At 46.3% G+C, this 17,901-nt stretch overlaps 1 protein-coding gene across 1 annotated transcript; it reads left to right on the forward strand.

Annotated features, from left to right (window-relative positions):
- The first annotated feature begins 7,625 nt into the window (after window positions 1-7,625).
- On the forward strand, window positions 7,626-15,154 carry LOC114600201 (lymphocyte antigen 6E-like). The gene is made up of 3 exons (XM_028736045.2): window positions 7,626-7,906; window positions 8,664-8,783; window positions 13,718-15,154. Exons 1-3 carry the CDS (start codon window positions 7,849-7,851, stop codon window positions 13,873-13,875), a joined length of 336 nt encoding a protein of 111 aa, XP_028591878.2. The 5' UTR covers window positions 7,626-7,848; the 3' UTR covers window positions 13,876-15,154.
- Window positions 15,155-17,901: the final 2,747 nt, after the last annotated feature.

The raw sequence follows: 17,901 nt of genomic DNA on the forward strand, positions 1-17,901 counted from the left end.
CGCAACCTGAAAGAAACGCAACCCACGTCTGCAAACGTGTGGGTCGCGATTTGCCACTTCTGCGCATGCGTGTGACGTCATTTTGCGCATCTGTACATGCACGAGCGGCAAAACCCGGAAGTAACCCTTTCCGGTACTTCTGGGTCGCCGCAGGACACAACCTGAAAACGCGCAACCTGAAGCAAATGTAACATGGGGTATGACTGTACAGTGGTACCTCGGGTTACATATGCTTCAGGTTACAGACTCCGCTAACCCAGAAATAGTACTTCGGGTTAAGAACTTTGCTTCAGGATGAGAACAGAAATCGTGCTCCGGTGGCGCGGCGGCAGCGGGAGGCCCCATTAGCTAAAGTGGTGCTTCAGGTTAAGAACAGTTTCAGGTTAAGAACGGACCTCCGGAACGAATTAAGTTCTTAACCCGAGGTACCACTGTATCAGGAAACAGGGAATATCCTTGTCAATGGGGACAGCTGGAACGCATGATCACATTTCTCTGGAACTTCTCAGTAGGATTAAGTCTTCTGGGTAGGGTTGGGTTTCCTAGCAACAACATGTGCCAACATCCCTTCGTTCTCAGATGAGGTCACAAGCTGCAAGGTTGCCTATTGATTATGGATTAGGATGTGGGGAGCCAGAACAGCATACCAGGAATAGGTGAGCCTTCTCCTTAACTCCCCTCCCTCTCCCTTGCTATTTCTTCGTTAATCAAGGCTCCTCAAGCACGGAACATGTCTCCAAGACGTGCGCGGCGGAATGCACCGAAACCAACCTCCACGGCGTTTCCACCTCCTGTTGCCAGAGAGACTTTTGCAACCGGAACGGAGCGGCCAGAACGTGGCTCGGCAACGTGGAGCTGGCCATCGTGGTTCCTCTTGCCAGCGCAATTCTCTGGGTTGGAGCTTGAAGCTTCGGGAAAAGAACTTTCACCCAGATTGTTCTCCTTTTCTATTTGTGGGGCCATAAAACTATAGATCACATTCACTGGGGGGCACCGGGGGCGGGAAATTGAATTCTAAGTTCATTTCAAAGGAACATTCCTGTCCTAAGTGCATTTTCTCTGAAGTTAAAGTCCTGTGGATTTGATAGAACTAAATTTGAGCCTCCTTAGGATCCTCCAGTCTTGTTTTAATTCCCATCCTCAATTGGTTATAATCTGTGTGTGAAAAGCGTGTTTTCATCAATAAAACACAGGGGTCCAGCCATGGGAAGTAAATATAAGCTTGACAATCTTTGGGGCCTCATTTGGAGAGGGATCCACGAGCCTGTTGATTTCGTTTCCTCGCTTTCCCAACCTTAAATTTAGTTCTCCGCATTGCTGCATTTACCCGTGATTTTAAAAAAGCCCTCTCAAAACTTTATCAACATTTTATTGCATATTTTCCTCACACGCACTCATTTTTTGCAAGCAATTCCCTCTCATATAAAGATTTTTTTGTACATCATTTTCATGATTATATGCATTTTTATGCACACAAGTGGCCGAAAGGCAGATTGTAACCTTGGCTAAATAATAATAATAATAATAATAATAATAATAATAATAATAATAATATAATATAATATACCCCACCTTCCCCAGCTAAGACCGGGCACAGGGTGGCTAACACCAGGTATAAAAACCATTGATTAAAATACAACTTAAAAACAAGATTAAGTACAACATTAAAATGCTGCCTCATTTCAGTAGAAACTCAAATCAAAAACTTTTTTGGGGATGAAAACGTCAAGTCTTCACCAAGGCCAACTATCCAGACTGGTCCTATGTGGGCCAGAAAAAAGCCAGGGAAGTCCTCAAATAGGAGTTCCATCACAGGAGGAGAAAGGAAAAAGGAAAGAGGGGAAGGGGATTAAGTGGATTCCAAGCCAAAGGCCAGGCGCTGCAGAAAGAAATCAGATCCTGCAGGGCCCTGGTCTCATGAGGCAGAGCGTTCCACCAGGCCGGAGCCAATGTTGAAAAGGCCCTGGCTCTGGCTGAGGCTAATCTGCCTTCCTTAGGGCCCAGGACCTCTAGGGTGTTGCTATTTATGGACCTTAAGGTCCTCCACGGGGCATACCGGGAGAGGCGGTCCCATAGGTACGAGGGTCCTAGGCCGTGAGTTTTCATGTTTTCTGCAGACCTTAACTAGCAATGTTTCCAGGTTAACCCAGTTGTGGTCTGTAGCTACCCCTCTACTCTCCCCAAATCAAGCATTCACTGTGATGTGAAATCTTGCCTGAAATCTTACCCATGAGAATTTCGTTTGATCACAGAATCACAGAATTGCAGAGTCAGAAGGGGCACCAAGGGTCATCTAGTCCAACCCCTTGCAGTGCAGGAATGATAACGTATAACAGGAATGGTATCACATCCCATTTACTATTTCTTTTTATCACATTCAGGAGCTTGGGCTGCAACAAGCACTCTTCTGAAGAAAGCTTGCTCTAGCTTCCAGAACATAAATTAGGTGGCTGTTGTAAAGATTCTTAAATCTTAATTAACTCACAAAACCATTGAATTCATAATTGCAGGGGTTCTTAATTGTTCCAGAAATCAGCAGGCATCCGCTTTGTACAGAAATCGCTTTCACCCCCCACGCTGGTCCACCCACTAGAAGTTCTCTGTTGTATAATCATACTGTTCTACAAGATGCGACTCTTAATCGCGGGGTCTTGGGTTTGAATCTCAGGGTCGCTGGGCGAAAAGATCCCTGCATTGAAGAGGGTTGGGCACAGATGATCCAGTCTTAGGGTTCTACATGCTGCTTCATGCGGATCATTGCTCACTTTGGGGTGCAATCCTGATTCTCCTTCTTCAGATTCAGCCCTGCTGATAACTCTTAACTAACGCAGTCATCCCAGGGGAATCGTAATGCAAAAGTTAATCTTAACACAAAAGTTCAAAGTAAAAGTAAATCAGTGTATTATGCAGGATGCAGGTGAGCATCCTACGAGCATCGGAACAGAAGAAAAACAGAATCATGTCATGCTTAGATGTTCTTCCAAAGCAGGGGGAAATAAATGAAAGAAGAAAGAGAAGTTTGGTGTTGATTTGATTTAGCTATTCACGCTTCCCTTGTGCAATGTTACCTGTTGAGGTGAAACCAGTTGCAACTGCTGGGAGCGAGAAACTGCCACGTGCCTGTTGCATGTTCCTTCGAGCCTGTGTTTGCCAGGAAATAAATGGTTGCTTGGTGCCAAAAGACACATGCAAGGAAGGAGTGCAACGCATGCACTGCGATCTGTGCCAGCATCCTCGCTTCCCACTCCTTTCTCCTAAGAAAGCCCTTCTTCATGCAGCGTAAGTAATCTGCAGAACTCACTCCTGCAGGAGGGCAGTGGTGGTCCTCAACTTGCATGGCTTCAGTGGCATAGCATGGGTTGCCAGTGCCCGGGGCTGCACAGAGGATGGGAAATGGGCGGAGTATGCATGCACATTCAGCTACCTAATTACATCCACATCACCCAGGAGATGGTGATGATGATGATGATTTATACCCCATCCATTCTCTTCTTATGTTCCTATGGATTGTCTGATTCACTATAAGGCAGTTTCCTATGTTCCCATGAACAAAACTCTCTGCAAGTCACGAAGCTGAGAAAAGGGATCCTTTCTTCAATCTCTCCTGAATCCACGCCCTGTCAGTTTCACAGAACGACCTGAAATGACCTCATGGGATCTCTCCTTTCATCCTGGTCTGAAAGGAGGCGATCTCTTCATTGGGGCTGCGGCTTTTATTTTATTCATTTACTTTAGGAAACCTGTATGCCGCTCGATTGTAAAAATGCCAGACAAACCCAGCAGCCTCAAAAGCTTCTTAAAAGGTAAAGGTAAAGGGACCCCTGACCATTAGGTCCAGTCGTGACCTACTCTGGGGTTGCGGCACTCACCTCGCTTTACTGGCCGAGGGAGCCGGCATACAGCTTCCGGGTCATGTGGCCAGCAGGACTAAGCCGCTTCTGGCAAACCAGAGCAGCGCACGGAAATGCCGTTTACCTTCCCGCCGGAGCGGTACCTATTTATCTACTTGCACCGGTGTGCTTTCGAACTGCTAGGTTGGCAGGAGCAGGGACTGAGCAACGGGAGCTCACCCCGTCGCGGGGATTCAAACCACCGACCTGATCGGCAAGCCCTAGGCTCTGTGGTTTAACCCACAGCGCCACCCACGTCCCCAAAAGCTTCTTACCAAAAGGTAAAATAAAAATTACAGCCGATGTGCAAAAGTTCAAATATTAAAGCAGATTCAAATCTGAAGCCTCCGATTCTTTTCTTTCCAGAGGGGAGTCGGACATTTGAAAATTTCAAAATACCCTGAGTGGTTGCTTTATTCACCCACCATGATCACACCACCGACTTCGACTTCTAGTCCTGGGATAATGTGGTTGTCTGAAGAGCAATGTCTGGCTTGAGGTGCCTGCCCTGCCCTGTGGAAGTTGCAGGAGTGGTTTTTCCAGTAGCGGCACCTCAGAGGTGTGCAAGGTCTCTGCAGCATCACGATACACCTGCTGACCTTTCCAGCGGGGTGCAGTTATGCAAAGCCCTGTGGTTTTGGGTCATCTCAGGAGTCATAAGAAGAACTGCGCAGGATCAGGCCAAAGATCCAGCTGCCCAGGCTCTGCTGCCCAACAGCATCAAGCGGGGAATCATGGCAAGAGGGTTCTCTGCCCGTTCGCCACCTCCGGCAAGCGACATTCAGAGATACACTGATTCTAAACATTGAGGTTCCATAGAGGCTCCGAGTCACAGCTACGATGAAATGTTTTATCACTCGTTTGCCACCTGGGGGTTCCTTTCCTTTTTATTTTCAGGTAGGTAGCTGTGTTGGTCCGACGCAGTCAACATAAAAATAATAAAAGTAAAAAATTGTCCAGTAGCACCTTATTGACCAACTAAGTTTGTTCTGGTATAAGCTTTCGTATAAGCTTTTTTTAGTTGGTCTGTGGTGCTGGAGGAGACTCTTGAGAGTCCCACGGAATGCAAGAAGATCAAACCTCTCCATTCTTAAAGAAATCAGCCCTGAGTGCTCACTGGAAGGACAGATCGTGAAGCTGAGGCTCCAAGACTCTGGCCACCTCATGAGAAGAGAAGACTCCCTGGAAAAGACCCTGATGCTGGGAAAGATGGAGGGCACAAGGAGAAGGGGACGACAGAGGACGAGATGGTGGGACAGTGTTCTCGAAGCTACCAACATGAATTTGACCAAACTGCGGGAGGCAGTGGAAGACAGGAGTGCCTGGCGTGCTCTGGTCCATGGGGTCACGAAGAGGCGGACAGGACTAAACGACTAAACAATAACAAAAAGGTGCTACTGGACAATTTATTTTATTTTATTTTTTATCTTTCTGGAGTTTAAATAACGACAGGCAGGTACAACAAAACAACAACAACAACAAGAAAAAACCGAAATGAAAATTTGCTTTTTTAATCAGATGTCACACTTGCCAGTGAATAAGTATAGCATATTCACTGAGTCAATCATGAAACATACCCAAAGCATGTGTGTTTTATAATTACATGGGGGTTCCATGGCGTAAATCAAAGCAATTAAAGTACATTTCAAAAAAGAGATTTAAAAGCAGCCTTGAACTATAATGAATCAAGACACTTGCTTAGAGCTGTGGGAGCTGACACTTCTATATTTAATTAAAAACACATTTATTCAAAAGTTTTGTCCTCTGCCATAATACCACAAAACGACCTCTGCAATCCTCAGTCCTTCATCACGGGAAGGTGACAGTCCCGAGTCACCGTGTTTGTAGCACAACAAGGATGCTTTAGCCGTGACTCCTGCATTGCAGAGGGCTGGACTAGATGACACATGGGACCCCTTCCAACTCTACAATTCTATGGAATTATACCAAATGCTGTGGAAGCCATCTCCAACACTTCGACGCCTAATAATAATAATAATAATAATAATAATAATAATAATAAATTTTTATTTATACCCTGCCCTTCCCAGTTCAGAAAACCAGGCTCAGGGCAGCTAACAACAAATTTAAAACACTTAATTGATGCAACAAAAAACAGCATAAAATACAGTATAAAACGTGAATAACAATAAATTCAGGATTCAATGATCAATTTAGGGGGAAAAATCCATCCAATAAACATTAGATGATCACCAGGGCTAGCTGGCTAAGTTAGTCTTATTTGGGCCAGCGAGGAGACCAGGGAAGAATTAGCTGTGGGATCCCAGAGCGGGTAATCTTCATAAAAAGGGGAGGGGGAGGGAAGGAAGGGGAATAAAAGATCAGGCTGAATTCATATTGAAAGCCAGGTGGAATAGCTCTGTCTTACAGGCCCAACGGAAGGAGGTTAAATCCTGCAGGGCCCTAGTCTCATGGGACAGAGCATTCCACCAGGTTGGAGCCATCACTGAAAAGGCCCTGGCCCTGGTGGACTTCCTTAGGGCCCGGGACCTCTAAACTATGGTTATTCATGGACCTTACGTTCCTCTGCGGGGCATACCAGGAGAGGCGGTCCTGTAAATACGAGGGGCCTAAGCCCTTACCGAGGAAGAGTGGGACATAAATACTACTACTACTACTATTACTATATTATTATTATTTATACCCCACCCATCTGGCTGGGTTTCCCCAACAACTCTGGGAGGCTACCAACAGAATTAAAAGCACAATAAAACATCAGGCATTAAAAACTTCCCTAAACAGGGCGGCCTTCAGATGTCTTCTAAAAGTTGGATAGTTGTTTATTTCTTTGACATCTGGTAGGAGGGCTTTCCACAGGGTGGGCACCACCACTGAGAAGGCCCTCTGCCTGATTCCCTGTAACTTTGCTTCTCGCAGGGAGGGAACCGCCAGAAGACCCTCAGCGCTGGACCTCAGTGTCCGGGCAGAATGATGGGGGTGGAGATGCTCCTTCAGGTACAATTCCAAAGAATGATAGAAGCTTCCTTTTTCTATAGCAGTGCTCACGAAGCATGTGTAGACCTAGAATAAAATAAGATCTTTGCATTGCGTCTAAATGTCTATTGAATAATAATAATAATAATAATAATAATAATAATAATAATAATCCCTCGCTGCAAGAAGCCAAGTTACAGGGAACCAGGCAGAGGGCCTTCTCGGTAGTGGCACCCGCCCAGTGGAACGCCCTCCCACCAGATGTCAAAGAGAAAAATAACTACCAAGCTTTTAGAAGATATCTGAAGGCAGCCCTGTTTAGGGAAGCTTTTAATGTTTAATAGGTTATTGTATTTTAGTGTTTTGTTGGAAGCCGCCCAATATTATTATTATTATTATTATTATTATTATTATTATTATTATTATTATTATTTTATTTATACCCTGCCCATCTGGCTGGGTTTCTCCAGCCACTCTGGGCAGCTTCCAACAGGCTACTAAAAACACAATAAAAGGTCAAACATTAAAAGCTTCCCTAAACAGGACTACCTTCAGATGTCTTCTAAAAGTCTGGTAGTTGTTCTTCTCTTTGACATCTGATGGGAGGGCATTCCACAGGGCAGGTGCCACCACCGAGAAGGCCCTCTGCCTGGTTCCTTGTAACTGGGCTTCTCTCAGGGAGGGAACTGCCAGAAAGCCCTCGGAGCTGGACCTCAGTGTCCAGGCAGAACGATGGGGGTGGAGACGCTCCTTCAGGTCTACTGAGCCAAGGCAACAAATGATTTCTGGAAGCAACACTTGCCCCTGGCGATGGGCTGTTCCCGAAGGCACGGCACCTGTGAGTCACCCTCCCACATTCCATTGTTCACAGACGTTCCCTTCCAGCTGGGAAGGAGTACAGATGCTCAGCCCATCCCCTGCTCAGCCCATCGCCCCGGCACACCTCAAAAGTTTATGATCAGCCCTAGAGGATCCAGTTCAAGGCAAAGGAGATCCCTTGAAGATGAAGATCTGCTTCCTTGTCCCTCTCTGCGTGCTCCTCCTCCTCTGCATAAACGAAGGTAAGCCTCCCCAGCTTTGACAGCACAAGCTACTAGTCCCTCTTGATTCCAAGAACGGTGGAATTGAGCTGTTTTTCAGGAAACGCAGACCAGCCTCAGGCACGGATGGGGATAATTGTTTCCAGCTCACCTGCCTGTGTTATCGCGGACGGCAGGAATTTGCTAGCATTCCTCGCAAAGATGTTGTAAAACCCAGATCACTACAATAAGTCTCTTGATACTGTATTAAGTGTGTGTGTGTGTGTGTGTGTGTGTGTGTGTGTGTGATCTGTCAGGCTATCTGTCAGCGAACCTATATTGCAGGGGATTGGATGACCTTTGGAGGCCCCTCCAGCCCTACAATTCAACGACTCTTCTTCAAGTCTCTGCCTCAAATAGGATTTTGTGCAACAAGGACTCGTGGTACAGTCTCCGAGAAAAGGAACAAATGACCCCTTTGTCCTTGAACTGGGAGCCTCATCCCATTAAGCACTGTTATGAGTTTGTGGTGTTAAGCTGGGTGCCAGACCCCCTAATCCCTGGATCCAGTAAGTGATAGAATTTAATCAAGGCTTCTGAAACCCGGAAGTGTTTTGCCGCTCACGCATGCACAGAAGTGGTCCTCTGGTTGAGAAAACTTTGGGATACGGTTGGACCTCTGGAACAGATCCCGTTCGCAACCGGAAGTACCACTGTATTATGTCCCACATCTTTCTCCCAATGTATCATCACATGCTTTTGCTTTAATTCAATAACTCCTTGCATTGTCTTTCCCCAGTTCACCCGCTGATGTGCTTCACATGCGAACCATCGTCCAGCAACTGGTCTTGCCTGAAGGCCGTCAAGTGCTCGGAGAATGACAAGCACTGCGTGACCACAGTCGCCTCTTTCAGGATTGGTAAGTTGAAAGCAGGTTTCCAGTTCAGCAGGACAATTAACCCATTTTTTAAGCTCTAAATGTTGCAGCGAAAGCAACAACAACAATAACAACAACAATAATATATTATTTATACCCCGCCCATCTGGCTGGGTTTCCCCAGCCACTCTGGGCGGCTTCCAACAGAATATTAAAATACAATAGTCTATTCAACATTAAAAGCTTCCCTAAACAGAGCTGCCTTCAGATGTCTTCTAAAAGTCTGGTAGTTGTTTTTCTCTTTGGCATCTGGTGGGAGGGCGTTCCACAGGGCAGGCGCCACCACCAAAAAGCCCCTCTGCCTGGTTCCCTGTCACTTGGCTTCTCGCAGGGAGGGAACCGCCAGAAGGCCCTCAGAGCTGGACCTCAGTGTCTGGGCTGAACGATGGGGGTGGAGATGCTCCTTCAGGTATACTGGGCCGAGGCCATTTAGGGCTTTAAAGTTCAGCACCAACACTTTGAATTTTGCTCGGAAACGTACTGGGAACCAGTGTAGGTCTTTCAAGACCAGTGTTATGTGGTCCTGGCAGCCGCTCCCAGTCACCAGTCTAGCTGCCGCATTCTGGATTAATTGCAGTTTCCGGGTCACCTTCAAAGGTAGCCCCACGTAGAGCGCATTGCAGTAGTCCAAGCAGGAGATAACCAGAACATGCACCACTCTGGTGAGACAGTCCACGGGCAGGGAGGGTCTCATCCTGCGTACCAGATAGAGCTGATAAACAGCTGCCCTGGACACAGAATTGACCTGTGCCTCCATGGATAGCTGTGAGTCCAAAATGACTCCCAGGCTGTGCATTTGGTCCTTCAGGGGCACAGTTACCCCTTTAGTACCAGGGAGTCCCCCAAACCTGCCTTCCTCTTGTCCCCCCAAAACAGTACTTCTGTCTTGTCAGGATTCAACAAAGCAACATTTGGTCATGTGCTTTTCGGGCAGAATGTTCCAGGATCGATGCCAAGAAACAGGGAATTATCTTCACATGTGGTGGGCGTGTAAATATGTACAATGTTTTCCCCCGCAAAAGGTTTTTAAGGAGGTAACAGAAATCTCTGAGTTAAAGCTGACTGAAAGTCCAGAGGTAGCATTATTATCAATTTACGATGGGGTGGATGTTTCGCAGGCTATGAAGGACTCGCTCACAAATTTATTGACAGCTGCACGAAGTATTATAAGCCAGGAAGTGGAAGGGGCAAGCAGAATATAAAATGGAAGAATGGTATAAAGAGGTGTGGGGTAGAGCTATTAATGATACATTAACTCGTGCCATTAAGGAAAGGCGGGGAATATGCAGGAGAAATGATTTTGAGGAAATATGGAAAGTGTTTGTAGATTTTGTACTGTTAAAACGGAAAGGGGTCAAACCATCGCAAGAGGTGTTAAAATTGTGGGAGGTTGGATAGCTACAATGGAATGGTCTTGGTGGTGAGGTGCACATTTTTATTCTTATTTATTTATTTACTTTGTCTAAACAAACAAACAATTCTCAGGAGGGGTGGCATTTGGGACCCACCCGGCAGCTGAGATTCTGGTCTCCTGCCCTGAAATCTAGCCCTTTTTGCAGAAACTGTCAATCTTTGCCAAATTCCAGCTCAGGGTAACAGGGCTGTGGAAGAACCCTCCTTTTCTGTTTGCTACTGTCCCACCAACCACCACCAATGGAAAGCTTTTAATTGCCCAGCCCAGGAGATTGCTGATTTTCCCGCATCCACTACTGGCAAACAGGAAGGCCTGTTTTTATCTAGCACATAAAAACATGAGAAGAACCTGCTGGATCAGGGGCCATCTAGTGCGGCATCCTCTTACAGGGACTAACCAGATGCCCTAATGGGAATCTGGGTGCAAGAGCTACTCTCCCCTCCTGCGGTTTCGGGCAACCGGTGCTAAGCCACTTTAGTTAACTGTGAGATATTAAATGCAGGTCACAAGTCTCAGGGTCCCCGGACCCTTCGAAATGCAGTCTGAACAAAATTGGTGAAGCGGCAAAGAATTTATTGATTGCAACAGCATTCTTGCAAGAACAGGGGCCCGAAATCAGGCACATCCAAATCCAGCAAAACACAAGCTTATATCACCACCCCTCGAATACAAGGTTCCCTTCTCTGCTCCCCATTGGCTGGGGACGTGCAGGGTTTACAGCCTATCACCACCACCTACCGTATTTTTCGCTCTATAAGAAACACTTTCCCCCTCCTAAAAAGTAAGGGGCAATGTGTGTGCGTCTTATGGAGCGAATGCAGGCTGCGCAGCTATCCCAGAAGCCAGAACAGCATGAAGGTTCGCTGCGCAGCGCTCCCTCTCTCTGTTCTAGCTTCTGGCTTAGCCGCACGAAGCCTCTTCAGGGCAGGGGGAGCCTTCATCCCGCTGCCATGAAGAGGCTTTGTGCGGCTATCCCTGAAGCCAGAACAGCTGCGCAGCTCTCCCTCTTGCTGTTCTGGCTTCTGGGATTCGGAATATTTTTTTCCTTGTTTTCCTCCTCCAGAAACTAGGTGCGTCTTATGGTCTGGTGCGTCTTATAGAGCGAAAAATACGGTAATTAAAATACTAAAATCCATGCCTTTGTTGTCATCTCCCATTCCTCTGAATTTCACGACCACCACTCATGATTATTTTTGCGTGGACAGGCGGAGTTTCCCAAACCCTGGGTGGCCCCCGTGTGGAATAACGACTCAAGACAACGTGCTATGGGATTAAAACTGGCCACAACTTTATTATGTTTCAGATGTGGGTAGACCTTGGCTCAGGCATTATCCTTCCCAGTCGCCCACCGGGGATCTGGGGAACATCAGGGTTATTCAGTGTGTGTGTGTGGGGGGGGGAATGGGTTGGCTCTGGAGAACATATGTTCAAGCAGAGAGAGCCGCCCCCGTTACGCCGCCGTCGCAGGGGAGAGCAATGACAACCTCTAGGCGTACGGCCAACGCCTCCCCTCAAACAACCCCTTTAACGGGGAATCGCTGCCGCAAAGAGAAGGGGGGCATGGTCACCCCCATTTAGGGGGTGATGCCCACCCTCATTTAGGGAAGATAGGCTAAAGGATTCCGCCCAAGGCCTGATACCGCCAAAGTTGTGACGTTTTGCTATGGGAAAGGCAAACCTGCCAAAGCAGGAGAATTCCTTTCCGGCCCTTCCACAGCGACCTTGACGTAGCAGCGCCCGCGTACCTGTGGAGAAAAGGTTAACCTGCAAAAGAAGTCTTAACTGAGGGAGGGCAGGGTGGGAGAAGCTCTGCAGCCAACTGACGATTCCCAGGTAAGATCCTCCCCCTATTGTGTGGGCAGGTAGTCCCTCCCCCTACCTGGCCTGATCACCTTGGCAACACCTCCCCAGGCAGGATTGGGCAACTAACAAAACAAAACAACACAAGCAACACAATGGCCAGTATACTAGATCGCACTGCAATTCTTATTGCATAATAGACATAATTTGGTACAACAAAAACAAAATGTGTACACTTGTAAATTTTCTAATATGTTTGAAATCAAATGAACACATGTCTGTCAATCTTTGAAAGTCCATAGAAGTACAGTGGTACCTCGGGTTAAGTACTTAATTCGTTCCGGAGGTCCGTACTTAACCTGAAACTGTTTTTAACCTGAAGCACCACTTTAGCTAATGGGGCCTCCTGCTGCTGCTGCGCAGCCGGAGCACAATTTCGGTTCTCATCCTGAAGCAAAGTACTTAACCTGAAGCACTATTTCTGGGTTAGCGGAGTGTGTAACCTGAAGCATATGTAACCTGAAGTGTATGTAACCCGAGGTACCACTGTATAATAAATCTATAGTTGAAAAAAAGTAATACAGTGGTGCCCCGCAAGATGAATGCCTCGTAAGACAGAAAACCCGCTAGACGAAAGGGTTTTCCGTTTTGGAGGTGCTTCGCAAAACGAATTTCCTATGGGCTTGCGAGTTCCTGCAGGTTCCCCCCCCTTTTCTCAAGCCGCTAAGTCACTTATCAGCTGATCCGCTAAGCCGCTTAACAGCTGATCCGCTAAGCTGCTTAACAGCTGATCGCTAAGCCGCTTATCAGCTGATCCGCTAAGCCGCTTAACAGCTGATCCGCTAAGCCGCTGATAAGCAGCTTAGCTGATCGCTAAGCTGCTTATCAGCTGATCCGCTAAGCCGCTTAACAGCTGATCCGCTAAGCCGCTTAACAGCTGATCCGCTAAGCTGCTTATCAGCTGATCCGCTAAGCCGCTAAGCCGCTTATCAGCTGATTCGCTAAACCCACTAAGTTGCTAATAGCGCTAATCCGCTAAGCCGCTAATGGGCTTGCTTCGCAAGTCAAAAAAACCGCAAGACGAAGAGACTCGCGGAACGGATTCTTTTAGTCTTGCGAGGCACTACTGTAGATGTTTTCCTGTGGGCTAAGCAGTAAAACTTTTTAGGCGTTTATGGTGCCGAAGTAGTAAGTGAATAACGACGTAGACAGTGATCCTGGATAATCTGACCTCCAGGTATCCCACCTGGGGAAGGCGAAACCAAGCCTGTGCTAATGGAGCCGCATAGGGTCCAGGGGGCTGCGCACAACCACACAAAGGCCGCCCCCATTTAATGTGGGGAGCGGTCATTGTTCATGCTTTCAGGCGTTTTACACATTGACTCAAGCGATAAAGCCACGTTGTGAGCGGGTTCTACATCTGCTGACACATACAGATAAGTTGTAAGCTGCCCAGTTTTTCAGGCGTTCTAACCACAAGTTTTAAAACTTCTAAAGTTTTAAGCAAGTTTGCGGTTGTCTAACTGGAGCAACCATTTGACCTTTTGAAAAGGCAAGCAAGCAACCTTTTCCTTTTGGTCCCTGGGAAAAAAGCAACACATTTTTATTCCTCACATTAACCTGTAAACTGTTTTCTCCTTGCAACCCAGGTGGGGCCAGTAGAATAACGCTTTCCCCTTCTCTTCCCCTTTCCATTTCAAAGGCTTCTTGACTGTCAGAAAGAGAATCACCAAGAAGTGTTCGCCGAGCTGCCCGAATCTGAACATGGATATGGGCATTGGTGCCTTCCAGACGTCCTGTTGCCAAAGTTTCCTCTGCAACCTTTTTGGACACATCACAGCTAAAAACGAGACCCGGTGACGGGCTCTGTGTTCGGATCTGTGTTCAGATGTGACCCACTTCCTGGTGGCCATTTGAGAAGACATCTTAGCATAGGGCTACCAGATCTCAAGGCCAGATCTGCCATTTTCACTCTGTCCTCCTAGGGGTGCAGTGATAAAACTGCTATCACACCTGAAGCTTTTCTTTTAGGGATTATAGAAACGGATATACAGTGCTACCTTGGTTTTCAAACTTAATCCGTTCCGTAAGTCCGTTCCAAAACCAAAGCGTTCCAAAACCAAGGCGCGCTTTCCCATAGAAAGTACTGCAAAATGGATCAATCCGTTCCAGACTTTTAAAAACAACACCAAAACAGCAATCTAACATGAATTTTACTATCTGAGATCATTGATCCATAAATGTGCCCTACTAAAGCAAACAGTCTTATTGGTCAATATCTAAAATATATCGAGCATCAGAACAACCTGGCCACTATAAGGAAATTCTGCCCTTGGTATGTTCATTTCCCACCTCTCCATTTTGATTCTCTGGCCCCATATCTGCACAAACTTCTTATCCCAAAATATAGACGTGCTTTTACACTTGAACCATAGAATTGTAGGGTTGGAATGGCGCCCCGGGGGTCATCTAATGCAAACCCAAATCAGTCATTTTTGACTTAACAGTAAAAACTACTCTGAAAATTTATTATCCCAAAAATGAAACCTCCATCTGGTTGTAAAATTAAGATTATACTAGCAAGAACGAGTCTTTCTGGGAAAAAAAAAATTAAATCAAGTCTTACTGACTAGTGATTTCATAGAATCATAGAATCATAGAGTTGGAAGAGACCACAAGGGCCATCGAGTCCAACCCCCTGCCAAGCAGGAAACACCATCAGAGCACTCCTGACATATGGTTGTCAAGCCTCTGCTTAAAGACCTCCAAAGAAGGAGACTCCACCACACTCCTTGGCAGCAAATTTCACTGTCGAACAGCTCTTACTGTCAGGAAGTTCTTCCTAATGTTTAGGTGGAATCTTCTTTCTTGTAGTTTGGATCCATTGCTCCGTGTCCGCTTCTCTGGAGCAGCAGAAAACAACCTTTCTCCCTCCTCTATGTGACATCCTTTTATATATTTGAACATGGCTATCATATCACCCCTTAACCTCATCTTCTCCAGGCTAAACATGCCCAGCTCCCTTATTTCAATTGTGATTTAAATCAAATCTGTCAACCTGCTCAATGAGGGAGACTGCCTGTGAAAAAATCAAAAGCTTCTGGAACACAGTGTATAACGAGCTTTAAAAAAATGTGTATCTGAAGAAGTGTGCATGCACACGAAAGCTCATACCAAGAACTAACTTAGTTGGTCTTTAAGGTGCTACTGGAAGGAATTTTTTTTGTCTTAAAAAAAATGTTTAAGTATAACTTTATGAAAAATACAAAAGCTTTTCTACTAGGGATAACGGACACAGGTATAGCAAGAGAAGATCGGAAAGTATTCCTCTGTGCCACAGGAGCGGCAAGGATCCTAATTGCTAAAAACTGGAAAAAAAGAAACTGTGCCAACAAAAAAGGAATGGCAAGACAAACTGTTGAACTGGCTAGTTAACAGAGGGAATTAGAGATCACACTAGACAAGAGTTTCAAAAAGCCTGGGGGAAATGCAGAAAATACTTCACATAACAGTGCCCTAAAATACATACCTGGACTTGTTCCGATTAATGTCTGCAGGAGACTTTGTAGATATTTAAGTTATAATTAGAAAAATCTTAATAATTATTCATAAAGGAAGCAGCTTATAAGAAGTAAATAAGGAGGCCAGATACAGGATAAAGGAAGTCTTTTATTTGGTTGTTTGTATTGTTGTATGTTATGCTCATTGTATTTCTGTAGTGGGAGTGGTGGGGGGTTTATGTGATGTTGTAAATAAAATTTTCAATAAGAATTAAATTAAAAAACAAAAACAAATCCGCCCTGCTTCCAAGTGACCTGTTTTCTGCTCATCCATCCTGATTCGCTTGCAGGCTGGCTGGATAATGTTGCATTGAGCAACCGTCTCGCCAGAGTGGTGCATGCTCTAGTTATCTCCCGCTTGGACTACTGCAATGCGCTCTACGTGGGGCTACCTTTGAAGGTGACCCGGAAACTACAACTAATCCAGACTGTGGCAGCTAGACTGGTGACTGGGAGCGGCCACCGAGACCACATAACACTGGTCTTGAAATACCTACATTGGCTCCCAGGACGTTTCCGGGCACAATTAAAAGTGTTGGTGCTGACCTTTAAAGCCTTAAACGGCCTCGGTCCAGTATATCTGAAGGAGCGTCTCCACCCCCGTCGTTCTGCCCGGACACTGAGGTCCAGCACCGAGGGCCTTCTGGCGGTTCCCTCATTGCGAGAAGCAAAGCTACAGGGAACCAGGCAGAGGGCCTTCTTGGTAGTGGCACCTGCCCTGTGGAACGCCCTCCCATCAGATGTCAAAGAGATAAACAACTACCTGACATTCAGAAGACATCTTAAGGCAGCCCTGTTCAGGGAAGTTTTTAATGTATGACATATTAGTGTATTTTTGGTCTTTGTGGAAGCTGCCCAGAGTGGCCTGGGGAAACCCAGCCATATGGGCGGGGTACAAATAATAAATTATTGTTATAAATTATTATCGAGCAAGTCTACGAGGCGGCTGTGTTTGTATTACTGCGTACTGTTCTGGTCGCCTCGCCGCAAAAAGGATAACGTAGAGTTGGAGAGGGTGAAGAAAAGAGCAGCTAAAATGATCCCCGGGGCTGATGCAACTCCTCCTGTGAGAAAAGGACGCAGCATTTGGGACTTTTTCATTTTGAGAAAGTGTGAGCAGGTGCCGAGATGATAGAAGTTTATGAAATTATGCCTGGCATGGGGAGAGGGGATGGAAAAAATATTTTCTCCCTCTTTCATCAGCCAGCTGGAGAAAGGAGGGAATAAATGGAAGAGTGCTGCCCCCCTGTGGCCAATAGATGACAAGCCTCCAATGTGTGGTTTTCTTATACAGTGGTCCCTTAGTTCTCAAACTTAATCCGTTCCAGAAGTCCGTTCCAAAACCAAAGCGTTCCAAAACCAAGGCGTGCTTTCCCATAGAAGGTAATGCAAAACGGATTAATCCGTTCCAGACTTTTATAAACAACCCCTAAAACAGCAATTTGACATGAATTTTACTATCTAGCAAGATCATTGATCCGTAAAATGAAAGCAATAATTCATGTACCGTACTATAAAATAAATAAGACAGCATTGTAGATGATAAAAATTAAAATTATTATTATTTTCTTACCTACACTGATGATAGTCATTGTTTGGATGGGGGGCTTTTATCAATTTCTGCAGTCACACAATCAATCTGTAGCTGAACTGGGCTTGCTAATTGACTGATGCTGTACCACGGGAGACCGGTGACCGTCCGGAGCCAGCTGGAGGCCTGCCTGATGCTCCCGTCTCCCTGGCAGTATCCCAAGAAAAATGTCCCTTCCCCCTTTGCAGCTGATCACCCTTGTACAGTGGCCGCTGGTGTCCTCTGGGGCTGGTGGGGGTGTAATGGTGGAGGCCAACAGTAGGGGGCGCCAGAGCCACTTCACCCTCCTCTTCCCTTCTGAGTCCTGGGAAAAGGCAGCACTGAGATTAAGGAGGAAGAAGCCAGCAGCCAGGACACCCCTAGGACATAGGCAGGTGGGGGCTGGCCGAGGTTGGTGGGGCAGCACCCCATTCACTCTCATGGACCAGCCCCCACTACCCTTGCAAACAGGCCTTATTCCAGACTGTTGTAAGAGCAGCATCCCCCCTCTCCTCCCAAGGTGGGGGTCTGTGGGCAGAATTCCTGCAATGTGGGGGGTTGGACTACAGGACCCTTGGGTGTCCCATACAACTCTTTGATTCTAGGTGTCTGTGTAACTTCTCTGCAGTGCTGGATTCACGTATAAGCTAAAGAAGCTATAGCTTAGGGCCCCTGTCTCTTGGGCCCCCCAAAAAAATTTAAAGGGGAAAAAACTGGATGTATATTTCCAAAGCATAAGATAAAAAACAAATAGAA

This window comes from Podarcis muralis, chromosome 8, assembly GCF_964188315.1.
Source record: "Podarcis muralis chromosome 8, rPodMur119.hap1.1, whole genome shotgun sequence".
Classification (NCBI taxonomy): domain Eukaryota; kingdom Metazoa; phylum Chordata; class Lepidosauria; order Squamata; family Lacertidae; genus Podarcis; species Podarcis muralis.